We start from the raw sequence: 14,657 nt of genomic DNA on the forward strand, positions 1-14,657 counted from the left end.
TTTTTTTACCGGCCATGAAACTCTTTTTGCAAAAACAGGCAGTTATTACTACTACAATAAGTAAACATATTTACAATGTTTTTGTCCTGCTGGTGCATTTTCCCTCAATTTTACCTAATAATTATAGCCATTCAACATTACAGTATAATTGAAAGCCATTATTTTTAACATTTAATAGGTTCTGAAATGTATAACAACTTTTAATTTAAGTGATTTTAAAACAATCTTCACATAAACTATATTATATATGCATAAACTATACATATTAATCTTTATTCAAGCTATAAAAGTTAATCAGCGACTAGAACAGTCCAAGGATTTCTCTTTTTCTTGAAAAAGACTGACACACATCCGATTTTCTCCCAACTCTTCACAGTCATTTATAACTCATTTAAGACTCCGTTTACAAGGTATCTCGCCAAAACCGCGCATTTTGACATAATTGTGTGTGTTTTCGTGCGTTGAAGCGCTACTGGTGAGCTGTCTGAAGCAGCTCAGCGTATGTGTACAGCCGAACGCGCAGCCTTTCAAACTATACTTCACTGCACTGTTTAGGCAGCGTAACCCCAGGTATGTGTCGCCGAATTCGGGTTATGAAGAATAAAGAAGGGAAAAGTTAATCTTCCGAAATGAAGCAGCAAAATCTTCTCAGGTAAAAGTTATTAGAACCGTGTCTAGGGACAAGCTGGCCATCGCACTGCTCTGACCTTATCAGTCCATTTGTATCCTATTATTCGATTCGCTCTTGTCGCTTATGACAGAACAGCTAATCATGATGATCTGGTCTTCGGAAAAGATTATTTTATTTGCTTATGTCAGAAACAGCGAATCTCTTTAAAAAAACGGGCTGTTGTTCCCACTAGATTGCATTGTTATAATTCGTAAAAGTTGTACCCGCCAACTGGCGACTGACACTGTTACATGGACTCGCCAACGCTGATTTTTACTCGCATTTGGCGCTTGGCAAGTGTTAATTTTAGGCCCTGTACGTACATCTTCACTTTGTTGTTTATGATGAGAGAATTCACTCAGCGAGCGCGTGCACTGAACAAAACTCTGGCGTTTCAGCGATGACTCATCTGAACGCCTCTGATTGGCCATTTCATTAATAAGCTCAACATACTTGTGTGTGATTGGTTATAATGCGCAACACTGTAAAAACGCTTAAAAAGAATCACGGTGCAACATTGAGCAGATCTAAATTTAATGCTGCAGTCAACACTTTTCATTTCATTTATCATTTTATTCGCAACATCCGTAATGGATTTAGTTTAACTGTACAGCAGCCTTTTTGTCCATGTGTGTTGCCATAGCGCGGATATTATGTCATTGATGGGCGACAATGGCGACATTATTTAAAAATGGAATTTCTCTGGATTTACAAACCCTTGGGAACTTTTGGGATAACGTAAGAACACAACTGCATGAAATATATCACACTGTGCAAGTGGTTTTTGGATATTTTATTACAAAAATCGTACATATTGTGCCTTTAAGCAACACTTATTTTGATTTTAGAAAAGGGACTTTGAATGGTGGACCATGTTCCCGAGCTTCATTGCGTGTCATTACATGGGTTTCAATTCTCTCTCAAGCAAATATTAGTCAATTATTCATTCATTCATTTGTCCTTCCGCCTTTGCTACTGTACACAGGACAATAATGAAACTCGCTCGCACTGAGACCAATGAGGAAGAGAGCGGGAGGAACAAACCAAACCATCTACACGTACAAACACTTTGAGCTCAAACAAGCTGTCTGGTATCGAAAGGGCAACAAAGCGTTCCCACGAAAATGATCAGGAAGTTAAAATTGATAAAAAAATAAGAGATTCTGTCAAATGCACAAGGAGGGATTAGTAAACAGACCTGAGAACCTGAGACCAGAAGTAATCATTGAAATGTTCAGATTAGAGCTCACACGACAGCCTCAAGACCGACAGAGTAGAAAGTACACTTGGTCTGCTGTGAAAGCAAATATATTATCAACCATATAGTAAAAATATTGCACTAATTTTAATTGGTTTTTACTTGTTTTTTATATACTACCATTCAAAAGTTTGGGCACTGTAAGATTTTTCTTTTATTATTATTATTAATACTTTTATTCAGCAAAGATGCATTAAGTTGTGAAGTCGAAACATGATTATAGTCAAGCTCCTCAAATATACTGGCAGATTCGTAAAACAGATGTCTGCAATGAAGGAAAACACACACCAGAGGAGTTTCTCCCACATTAGGGAAGTGAAGTAGTGTCAGAGGTGTTAGATGGAGTTTATTCAAGTCTCTGTAAGCCTGATAAGGCCGTACATCAAGGAAATGAACCTTGTGCAAAGTCACACGTGATTCAGCAAAGTTACTTAGACAATTCTAAAGAAAAGTGATTCTGAATGAAAGCAATCAAGCAATATTTCTCAAGGTGGAAAAAGAGGAACTGTGTGTCATTTGCTTTGGTGACAGAAATGACACACTTCATCTTTAAAGCTGTAAATGATCTTGTGCTTTGTAGCAAGAGGAGTAAAGGGAAGTCAGGTCTATCTTAGTATACTTACGGATGCGCCTTCATCTCAATGTAGTTTTTAGGAATGAAACCGTCTTTGCCATTTAGTTCTGCCTTATACCAGTTCTGATCACATTCTTCATTTAATACCTGCCAATAAAAGAGAAGAAGATTAATATCGATTAAACATGACTTATTATCCTGCTGTAATTTTACATTATAGAATTATACTATAATTTGCATACAGGATTATTCTGTTACAGATAACAGGATCCTGCTGAATTATCACAAGCACACGAGTCATTTTAATCAAGACCGCTATCAAAAAATCTAAACATCAGACCAGCATTGGAGAGTTCAAACATCTGTGTGAAAGTGTAATGCAAGAGTAGTCAAGCTAACGCCCAGTACTAACCACCTGCATTCTGGTAATTTATCTTATTTTAGCATCACTACATGTGAAAATGGAAATAAAGTGTGGTTAGGTGTTGAAATTTGATTGGATGCTAAATGCTTATGTGGACTGAGGCTTTTTCAGTTTAGGTTTTAGAGAACCACCACTCTGATTAAAGGTGCAAAGTATTACATACTCACTTCCAGAGATCAGAAACTCATGCAAAATGCATGAAAAACAGTTTAATCTTTGTCTAGCTCTTAATTTAAAAAACAAAATGTGAAAATTAAAAGTTTTTTGTTAATGTCTATAAACAATGCTTTTGGAAAATATAAATTCTGAGAAAAAAAAAATCCACCAAGAAAAAGAAGTCATCTAAATGCAAAAACGCTTTTAAAAAAAAAGCTAAAAACACACACACATACACACACACACACAAAACCAGTAGGGCTGGGTGATATGGCAAAATAATAAAATCTTGATTTTTTTCAGAACGTTTGACCGTTTCTCAACTTGAAAGTGTAGTTAAAAAAAATTATATTCCAAGTGCACCACACATGAAGTTGTCAACATGATGTAAATGTTAAACAAATCACTTGTTAAATATCTTTGCAAAAAAGATGCTTGAACTACAATTACATCTTGTACAAACTTGTCTTAGGGTGTTTTCACACTTGGTCCTTTTCAGGGGTCTGAGCACGGTTCATGTGATTTTTGGCCCATGTGTGAACACTCCAAACGATCTCAGACCCCTCAGAAGCGAACTGAACCGAGACCATCTCGGGAGGTGGTCTGAGTATGGTTCGCTTTCGGCTAAAGGTACGGTTCGCTAAAAACGTGCATTGTGAACACAAATCGGCCCGGGCTCAATTGATTTTTCCATTTGCGAATTCCAATGTAGTTTGGCCATCAGATGTTTCCGTACAAATCAGCTGTTCATAGTGGCTGCTTCTTCTGGCAGATCTCTACAAATTGTTCGCTCACAACGTACACTCGTTTATTTTAATTTCAACCACTTCTAAACTGTGTAAGAGAGACGCAGCTGTGTGCCTTGCCAGTTTAAACTTTTTGATATGAGCTACAAGCGCGCACATCCCAGCGGGGGCTAAACTACACTCTTTAGCGTTTGTTTCAACTGTCAAAAACACCCATGGTTCACATAAACACAGTTGGTTTTGTCTCAATCGAATGTAAAAATCTGGGAAAGAAATTGCATGTGTAACTGATCTGTGCAGTATGTAGTTCTAGTACAGCAGCCTAATATGAGAATCAGTTGAATCTATTATTCATACGATTAATAATATGCATTTAAATTTTTTTTTCATTTGATTAGTATCTTACTTAAATGCTGCATTTAAGGATAGCTTAATGTGATGATTAAAATGAAAAAGGCTATGATTTAATTGGATAAATGAGCGCTGCACGTTTCAAAGTCTATCTTTATGTAGTTCTGAAAGCACCACCTGCTGGCAGAGAATGAATTTGCATTGTTTAACAGCCCTTCTGCTGGTTTAAAATAATAATTGATATTAAACCAGCCATTAAACCATTAATATAATAATTGATACATTTGATTTTTGACTCTTTTCTTAAAAATGGTTTGAAATTTGAAAGGCTGAAATTTGAAATTTTATTTCATTTTGTTTTTTTTTGTGAAAACCTGTATCTGAACTGTAAATCATGCTTTTTACAGTCATTTTAAAACATTGCCCCACCCCACTCATATGGCATTAATTTGATCTGTGCAGGTCTTAAAAACAGTCTTAAAAAGTCTTAAATTTGAGCTTAAAAATCCTGCAGAAACCCTGTGTGCTATAAAATAAACATGATGACATAGACAAGGAAAACAATTCAAAATAAATATTACAAAGGTGTACGAAACTTATATTTTTGTGCAAAGGATAAAGATATTCCAGTTTTGGAGGCTATAATGTCAGCCATCAAACACTGAACTGGACTAGATCCAAAAAGCAACAGTCTGAACACAAAGAGGTCTGAGACACCATTACTGCTTAAGTGGACCAAAAAAGGATCCGAGTCTTCTTTCAGGAACTGCGATAGTGTGAACACAAAGAAAACTGGGTCCTTTTTCACTTGGTCCATCTCTTGGTCCACTTAAAGGGGTCTGGGTTCTGGGTCTGGGCTTATACGTACATATTATATGTTCAGAAATAATACAAGGAAAATGCTTTTAAAAAATATCAAAAGTCAAGGTAATTCAAATTCAAAATGACAGAAGGTATAACACCAGTAGACTATTATTAACTAGGCTATAAATGTTCTGTAAAAACAATGAACCGCAGCTTTCAGCCTGATGTCACCATGATGCAAACATAAAATATCAGACATACAGTAGTAGTTCTTTACAGGTTTTCATTCGATTGCGCTGCTTTTCCATTGTTTTTTTTCTATGTAAATATAAATATGTTTGACTGTTGTGCTCGCGTCTCATGCATGAAACGGCATTCTAAAAACGCGGCGCACAAGTTAAAAGAAGTCCAACTCAACCCCCATCTTCCTGCATTTTTTCCTATTCCACTGTCCGCGTCGCATCTTTGTCAACACAAAAGCGCATTCTGTGTGAATGGCACCTAATGATATATTCTACTTATGGTCCTTCACAGAGCCCGTCACACGTGAGCGGTTAAGCACGACGTGCGCCAACATGCGGTTGGATCATTCTTTTCTTTTTACTGTTGTTAACATTGGCAAATTGTCAGAGTGTCTAATCCAAACGTTTGGTAATATTTCTATTCAAAATAGTGATTCCTCGATTTATAAAAAATAAAATCGTGGCAAAACACTAAATTCAAATTAATCGATAAAATCTGAAAAATCGGCCAGCACTAAAAAGGGTTAAATCTCTGTAATCGAATACTTTCCTATTAAGTTAAATGTAGATGAAAGCAATAGTAAACAAAAATCTAAAAACAGGAAGCAGGGCTGTACAGTGCGACATATATATCGTGCTCAGCTGCAGTTCTGGTGCCTCCGTTTCAATATACTGTACAATGCAACATACATTCACTTCAAATGTTAACTCCAAGATAGAGTTACACTCACGGGACACTGCACTTATTCACAATCACAAAAGTGCATTATTTGCATATGCTTTAAAGCCTTGCCGTTTAAACATTTAATTCACGTGCTGTTCTGACATGCGCTTTTTCGGAGCGCGTACACAGAGTGCACAGGAGCCTGTCAAACAGCGCCTGATTACTGTTGTCTTTCGAGTCAGATTGATTTTGCGTCTAATACGGTCAAAAACACACAAGGTTTACATATAAACACAGTTAGTTATGTCTGAAATGAAAGTAAACCATTGAGAGAGAAACGGATGCGTGCAGCTCTTAAAGCACTAAATATGGTTCAACAGAAGAAAGAATCTAATTTAGGTTTAAAACAACTTGAGAGTAAGTAAATGATGGCATAAAAATAAAACACTATGACAGAATTGACAGACAGATGACAGAATTTTCATTTTTGGGTGAAGTATTCTGTTAATGTTAATAAAAAAACAAAACAGAGAAAAATCACTCACTGCTCATGACTGATGAACTTTAATACAGTTGCTTTAAAAATGTATAATCGATGTATATAGTGTTTTATTTTAATATTTGTTCTTGCATTGTTTTATTTGTATATTATGTGTATTTGTAATGTATACCTTTGTTCTTATTTTCTAATAACAATGATAAAATAACGACAAAGATTTTTATCTTCACCCACTTTGGCCTAAATGTCTACCATTCTTTTTTATTTTATATTTTGTTACCTTAAAAGGCTTTTTTTACAATAGGGAAATTAGAAGTAAATAGTAAAACCAACATGACAAAGAATTGTGATGAAATCGTGATATTCCTGAAAAGAAATCGTGATATTATATTTTTGCCATATTGCCCACCCCTAACTGTTTGGCCTGTGCTACAAAATTTTCAACTTCTGTAGCACCAGTGCTATGTGCAAAAAACGTTAACGTACAGCTCTGGGAAGAATAAAGTTCCAATATGGCTGATAAATATCCAATATGGATAGACAGACTGTCAGGGCTGTCAATCAATAAAAAATTGTAATCGAATTAAATCACATCCTTTTTCTGTAGAAAATATCTAAAAACCAAAAATATTGGCTGACAGACATCCAATATGGAAAGATACTGATTTGTAGCATTTGGACCAATCAGACACACAATTATTCATTATATTTAATGAATAATCCAGCAAACCCCCTCACCCAAAAAAAGCAAACTATGTGTTACCATGGCAAGCAGTGACAAATGGCAGGTATCATACATTTAACCAAACGAAACAGAGGTTTAGGATAAGTTGTAGACGCCGTTGTAAAATAGGGTTTCACTCAGGTGGTTAACTGACTCATTTTCCATAGCTGCATTCTCTGGTTTCTCTTAACGGTTTCATTCATCCACTTTACCTCCCCTGTGTATGTATGTGTGAGAGTGTGTGTATGGTTGTTTAGACTAGTTATGTGCTAGTGTTTAGTTAATAAAACTTTTGTGCACAAATTACATTTCTGATTCTGTCACTGCTTGTAAATTGATGTCCCTTTTACAATCCGATCTTGTTACATGCTCTAATGTATAAATAATATAATTTTATAACGGATATAAATAATTTTAATTAATTGTAATTATTTAGATACAATTCCCTTTTGAGCTAATTTGCTACATATTTAATAATTAATATATATTTACATCAAATTAAATTATATTAAATCAGTATAAAATATAATCTTAGCTGATAATTGGTAAGGTCCTGATATATTGTGCATCCCTAAGCCTTACATTATGTTGAGACTGTCAAAACAGATCAGCTTTCAATTCGTCCCAAAAGGAAAGCATGGTGCCTGCATTCATATTCTCTGCATCCTTTTCCACAGCAGTCAAATGTGGGAGGGAAGGTGGGGGACCAAATATCTGCCAGAGAACAGACTTAAAACTGCGGTTTGGAGGAAACAGAGCGTGCAACATCCTTCCGCTGCAAAGATTGATGGGTAGACAACCAAAGGAAGAGGACAGAACGAGAAAGACTGACGACAAGGGATGGACCATTGACCAAAATTGGGTTAGGAACAGTTAAAACATGTGGAAATAACCACTAAATGTCCAACCTGATGCCCATTTCCACTCTATATGGCAACACATGATCATAGAAAACGATGGCGGTGGTTTCCATATGTGGTTTTAGCATCTGGTTAGCACCTTTGTGGTTCACTTTTATTTTATAATTTTGCTTGTGAAGAATGTATGAGAAATACAGCCATTTACCATCCAACTAGTATAACAGTCTGAATGCAGGCCAAATTATACCTGCGAGTAATTTATGTTCAGAAACATGCCAGTTTTCATGGATGTTTTCATACATGCAAGCTTTGATTGAACAAATGTTTAAAACATTGTCAGATCATTTCAAATCACCTTTCAAGAAGTAAAATAAAAGTCATTTTTGGCTAATGCAATCTCTGACTACACCTCTAAATTTATGCAATAGTCCTAACATTAAAAAAAAAAAAAAAAGCCAGAAAACATCATACTCCTTACCATTTTTGCAAACAATGATTGTCCTTTTTTGATTCATGCATACAATTTGGCATGTTCATAACTGGAATTAAGTGGGTGCACATGCAAAAGACGAGAAGACGATGTGTTGGGCGGTTCACGGGACACTTTCAGTGCAGCAACAAACCCACAAAGAGAAACATTGTGCACTCCTCTTCCCTGATGCATACTTAAAACATAATAGGGCGCTAACAGCTCTCAGCTAAACCCAAAAGACAACGATGAGATTGACACCATCCACTCAGCGGCTTCAATCTGGAGTGAAAGCTACAGATGGCCATCAATTATTTATTTAGAGAGAGCCTGCATCAAGTTTGGATCTGATCATATACCCAAACACATGCACAACAAACATATTTCTCACGCATGATGTTAGAGTGACTTTCACGAAGCCTGTCAAAAGAAGTCATGCTACAGCCTATGATAATTATTTTAAAATTATATCAATTGGATTACATCAAAATAAATAACGATTTTCTGCATTTTATTGACAATTAAACATTTTAAAAAATCCCTCCCGTAATTCTCCATAGCCTACTTTAATGCATAAATAAATAATACATACATAAAGGACTGAAATTTCAGCCACCACAAAAAAAAAAAAAAAGGCACAAAGGGTGAAAATCTAATCACAAGCCAAAATTGAATAGAAATGTTTTTTTTTAATATGGTGTGCATATAAAATAATTTAGATTTAAAACTCCATCTAATAAAATGAAAATGATATATTGACAGGAAAGACTCATGTGAAAGATCCAAACGGATATGTGCAACATCAAACTCATCTGCAAATTCTGTTTTTACTCTTAGACAAGTGCCAGACAAAAAAAAAAAAAAAGGCACAAAGGGGGAAAATCTAATCACAAGCCAAAATTGAATAGAAATGTTTTTTTTTAATATGGTGTGCATATAAAATAATTTAGATTTAAAACTCCATCTAATAAAATGAAAATGATATATTGACAGGAAAGACTCATGTGAAAGATCCAAACGGATATGTGCAACATCAAACTCATCTGCAAATTCTGTTTTTACTCTTAGACAAGTGCCAGTCTGAAATTAAGAATACCAAGAGCAGAAGTGCACGAGATCAAGAAAGCTGTGTAAAGGTCTAGGGACAAATGGTTGTATTGCAATACTGCAAAGCTTTATTTAATATAATAGCAAGAACAGAGTGTGTTCACACAAGTAAAATACATCGATCTTAAGTTTCTGGACCAGTTGCAAATGGAACAAGATGGAAGATTATGAGTGAACAAGAGCATCAAGCCAACAAAGCTTCAGGGAAGTGGCCTCATTCTCTCGTCTGAGAGGGAATGATCGTAGAGAGGAAATGAAAGTAACCTAAAAAGTGCATCACGGGAACTACACAAGTGTTCTTGCATAACTGCCATTAAGCTTCAAGCTGCTTTAACATTTCTACGCAAAAGCATGTGATCTCTTTTGTTTGACATTTTCTGTCATCACATCATGAATGTGAATTTTATTCATTATATATTTAAATAAGATCTGCCCATCCATAACAGTTGGCTTATGATGTTTTTGGTCTTGCTGTAATTCATCTTTTTTTTTTTCCTTCTAGTATATTTATATAAATAAACATTATATATAAAACTGGTCTATTCCAGAAAATCCCAAAGTTAGTTTCTAAAGCAATGGATTTCCCTGAAATAGAAAATCAAAAGTAACTTTGCTCATTTACTTGTTAAAAGCAGTCAATCTGAAACAAGTGGCTACAAACAAAACAAGATGTGGCTAGTGGTCGACCGATATATCAGCTTATAAAAACAAAAAAAACAAAAAACAAATAGAAATAAAATGAAAAACAAAGATAGAAAATAAAATACATTTTTATTACATTTTTATATTTTGAAATTATGTATACTGCAACAAGTACAGCTCCTATCTACATAAAACTCCATAACTGTAGGTTAAGATTACTTCAATTAACATATTTCAAATTCGGAATAGAATTAGACAAAAATGGCATTATAAACTGTGCTTTCATAGCCCAGTATTTTTCGGCTAGTTGAGATAATGAGCATGCAAGAGTAAACAAACGTGATTGGCTCTTTTAACTCCTCCCCTTATGAAGTCACTGATTTCAGATCTTTTTTAGAGATAAAATGGACAAACTCGGTCACTCACAATACCCATAACATTTTTTTCACCTAGTACACACAGTTGAACCTGAAACATCTCATCAGAAAGAAAGAGAACGATTTGCTTTGTTGGCAGTTTTATCAGTGGACACAAGAGCGTTCTTGTGACGGCCTGTTCGCTACACAGGCTTGTGATGGCCTACACTTTCTCTCTCCCTTACAAACACAATCTCTATCCATTGTCAAGTCAGCGCTGTGTCATCAGCCCCCAGCGCTCACCCCCGCTTTTAATCAGACTATGGCGCAACAGTATTGGCGCTTTCATTTTGTGTGGCAGAGATAATCTCATCCACAGCTGTCGTGGCCTTCTGCTCCAACCAACAGCCACTGCTTCACAGTCCGAGATGAGAAGACACATCAGGATACCCACAACACAGCGCAACCACCTCTACTTGAGTCAATATCAATGAGGCAATGGTTTGGAATAAGAGCGCTGAATGAAATGATGCATTTGCAGTCAATTTGACGTCATGAGGGTCAAGGCTAAAGTTTTCATAGACTGACAGAGACAGAAGAATCAGCAATGCAATCCGGAGAGGACTGCGATGCATGAAGGCAGTAGATTATCTGAATGCGTGGATTAATGTGGTGTGTGGCCCATCCAAAAAACAGCGATCAATTCAGAAAAATTAAACCGCTAAATACTATGTCAATTTCTTATGAAAAAACCCATTGTACTAAATATAAAAACTCAAATATCAATGTAAAGAAACAAATAAAACATAATAAAATATATCATATAAAATAATCTAAATCTAATAAAATAATAAATCTAAACAAAAATAAAAATTAAATAAAAAATAAAACAAAACAAATACTGAAGTAAAAATTCTGAAGTTTAATATTTAGGGTTAACCTAAAGGCTAGGGTATAATCAGTATTAAATTAAAATAATAACACAAAAATAAAATGAATAAAACAAAATATAAACAAAAATAAAATGAAATAAACAAAAAAATTATATCAAATAAAAAAAAGAACAAAAAAAGCTAAAGTTGAACGCTTTATAATAAATAATACAATTTATAATAAAAGTGTAATAAAATAATAATAGAATGTAATAGAATAATAAAAGTGATGCTTGCCGAAGCCAATGAAATTTTGATTCAGAAAATGGTGAAATGTAAGCAGGAAATGAGCTCTGAAATCATGCAAATAGAGGCCAGTCGCTCATATTATAACCCATGTGCTGTTATTAACACTGCCATCCACGACTTCACAAAGGGTCAGGGCACGCTACACCACCACAGACGTTGATGTGCGCTACAACAAGGCTTCTTTTCATCCCAGCATCCGCTTTCACAAAGACACCAGTATGCACGCTAGGGTCAGCCTTTGCTTATGCCTGACTGGACGACCGCTGTCAGGCTGTCAAAGACACACTCAAAGACTCAGCATGACATTTTAACGTCACAGCCAGTGAAAGAATGCTGAGGAAGGGAACGGATAAGACAGTCTTAACAAAAAACAAAATAAAAAATGTATACATTAAGCCATACAAGGCCATCTGTCTCAACCCAGTACCTCAGGCCTGATCCTCGGACGCAATCTGAACACAATAACCCTTCCAAACAAAAACTAACCACATCCAGCAGAGTATCTGGTCTGGGATGCTTCTGGTGTTCAGTTCTGCACATGCTTCCTGAAGAAAGAGGAATGGAGAGGAACATCTTGATTAAACAATCTGACGAATACTCGTATACATCAACTAATCGCAAGAACCCTAATCTTAGGCTACGTCCACACGAAGCCAGAGCTTTCCCTATCCGATCTTTTTTTTCTCTCCTCGTCTCAAGAAATATCTGCGTCCACACTAAACCACGATACCGACTCAAAACGGTGTAGTATACATGCCAGACCAGTATGTGGCGCTGTAATTCTGCCACAGAGATACACTAAAAAAGGAGAATAAGACTTGGACTATGCGCATAAACCTTGAGCGCGGTATACAAACGAACATGGAACAATACATTTATTAATCTGTGTTAATGTTAGTTAATAAAAAGACAATCGTTCAGTGTTTGTTCATGTTTTTGTTGCTGTTACGTGATGTAGCGGTGTCTGACTAGGGGCAAGACGTGGGCTGATGACGTCGTTTCAGAAAATATACGGATTCGCTGTCCACACGAAAACGCAAGGGTGGCGTTTTCAGATTTATCCACTCTGGGACCCGGTTTCACTCTCCCAAAACGCCGGATCCATCTGGACGAAACACCTATACGATACAAAATGTATGCGTATACAGCTAAACGCGTCTCCGTGTGGACGGGGCCTTAATCTTTAAAGATAAAAAAACAAAGAGATCAAGCACTTTTGATGGCAGCATTTTATTCCAAGTACTCATATTACTGCAGTGCAGGCAGTGAGACAAATGGACAAAACCCATTTAAATGAAGCTGGCGCAATTATAAAGTTTGACCTCATTACCGAGGCAAAGAGTCCTTATTGCACAATTACTCCCAAGAGTCCTTTTCATGCAGAACGTTGACTGACTCAGCACTCAGCACTCAGATGTCAGATCAGAGGTGAAGTCACTGCGCTGAATTACCCCTTCAGATGAAGAGGCAGAGGTCACGCCGCTACCGCAAATCACAGCAATTACCAGGCTTTGATTACGGTCAAGTGGCATTGTTACACTTGGGTTTGCTTGCGAAGTTGCGATGCTGTTCGTGCTGACCCTGGAGAAAATATTCACACGGAAATGCTAAAATGGAAACGCTGAATGGAGATGATGGCGAATCCTTCTCGACTTTTAAAATGGCATTTTGCATTTTCACTCACAACAGAGCTCAGCAATCAGAGGCTGCTGCAAGACTCAATCAGCAGTAATCATTTTCGTCCTGATTCGCAGCTCCCCGCTGGGACTTGTGATTGCTGATTAAATACAGCTCACTTGCACTTGTGCACCGAGAATCCATTTCATCATATTTCAGGGAATTAATGAAGTCTGAAAGTCTTTTTAGAAGAAAAAAATCCCTAAAACAGCCCTACAAGTCTCTATGATAATTGCTCGTGTGTTTCCCCTAACTAAAGAGACTTTTCTAGGGATTCACACTATATAGGTTATTGGCTAATATTTGTGATTTATTTATGATTATTTATCAATATTAAATATTTAAATGCTTACTTTTTCCTGTTTTTACAATTTGATTACCTTTGCTGTCATCTAATGCTAACTTAAAGTTTAGCAAAATCATTTAACACTATTTAAAATGTAATCTAAAGCATTAATTTTTCATACTGAACATTATAATTTGGGCTGGGTATCGATTCAGAAGTCCCAATTTGATTCGATTCAATTCGATTCGATTCTTGGTTCGATTCTCACATTTTTTATTACATTCAGTGAATATAGTTTTAATACAAATGCTACTGATTTTTAAACAATAATAGGGCCCTATAAAATGTTTTTCTTAATTTTTATGGTAATCAGATGAAGGCATAAAACATTAATTAAATTTATCCTAATCAGATGAAAATTAAACCCTTTTAATTTTTGGCAAACAAAGTGCTGCACAACAGAGGTTTACTGTGTAAAATTAAAAAGAAAACAAATGTGATTATTCCTTTAAAAATAAAGGTTTATTAATATTTCATAGTAGTAGTAGTAGCAGTGTTGTTACATTGAGTCTTAAGACTGCTAAATAGTAATATATTTCTGACACAGTTTCTTCACGTTAAACTAAACTTTTATTTTGACGGGTTGCCGTGAATGTGATATGATGGTAGTTTTGTCAAATTAAACGGTAAAATGCTAATGAAGTGACTCTCAGAGCAGCTGGAGATGAACGTCGCACCATCCGCCATTCATTCATTCATTCTTTCATTGCGGAAATCATGGCACCTTTACGCGTTATGTCAAATGCTTCCACAGATTTGTAGTATTACTATAGAATTTTACCAGAGCATTGCAAATCACACATATTGCTTTGTCGCCATGATAAGCACTGAATGAATGACAGGCTTTCCGTTGTAACATTGCGTAAGGGAAATAAGAGGGTGACATCTATAATGATAAGATTCACAT

General features: G+C 35.8%; 1 protein-coding gene across 3 annotated transcripts in view; it reads right to left on the reverse strand.

Moving 5' to 3' along the window:
* LOC107672145 (growth factor receptor-bound protein 2-like) overlaps positions 1-14,657 on the reverse strand; it is a 55,325-nt gene that overhangs the window by 12,022 nt on the left and 28,646 nt on the right. For all 3 annotated transcript variants that reach the window (XM_016465245.1, XM_016465244.1, XM_016465246.1), the window contains one exon: positions 2,552-2,649. In XM_016465245.1, the coding sequence (XP_016320731.1) occupies positions 2,552-2,649 (98 nt within the window). The remainder of the gene's footprint in view (positions 1-2,551; positions 2,650-14,657) is intronic.

Source organism: Sinocyclocheilus anshuiensis, unplaced genomic scaffold (genome assembly GCF_001515605.1).
Source record: "Sinocyclocheilus anshuiensis isolate Anshui unplaced genomic scaffold, SAMN03320099.WGS_v1.1 scaffold12, whole genome shotgun sequence".
Lineage (NCBI taxonomy): Eukaryota > Metazoa > Chordata > Actinopteri > Cypriniformes > Cyprinidae > Sinocyclocheilus > Sinocyclocheilus anshuiensis.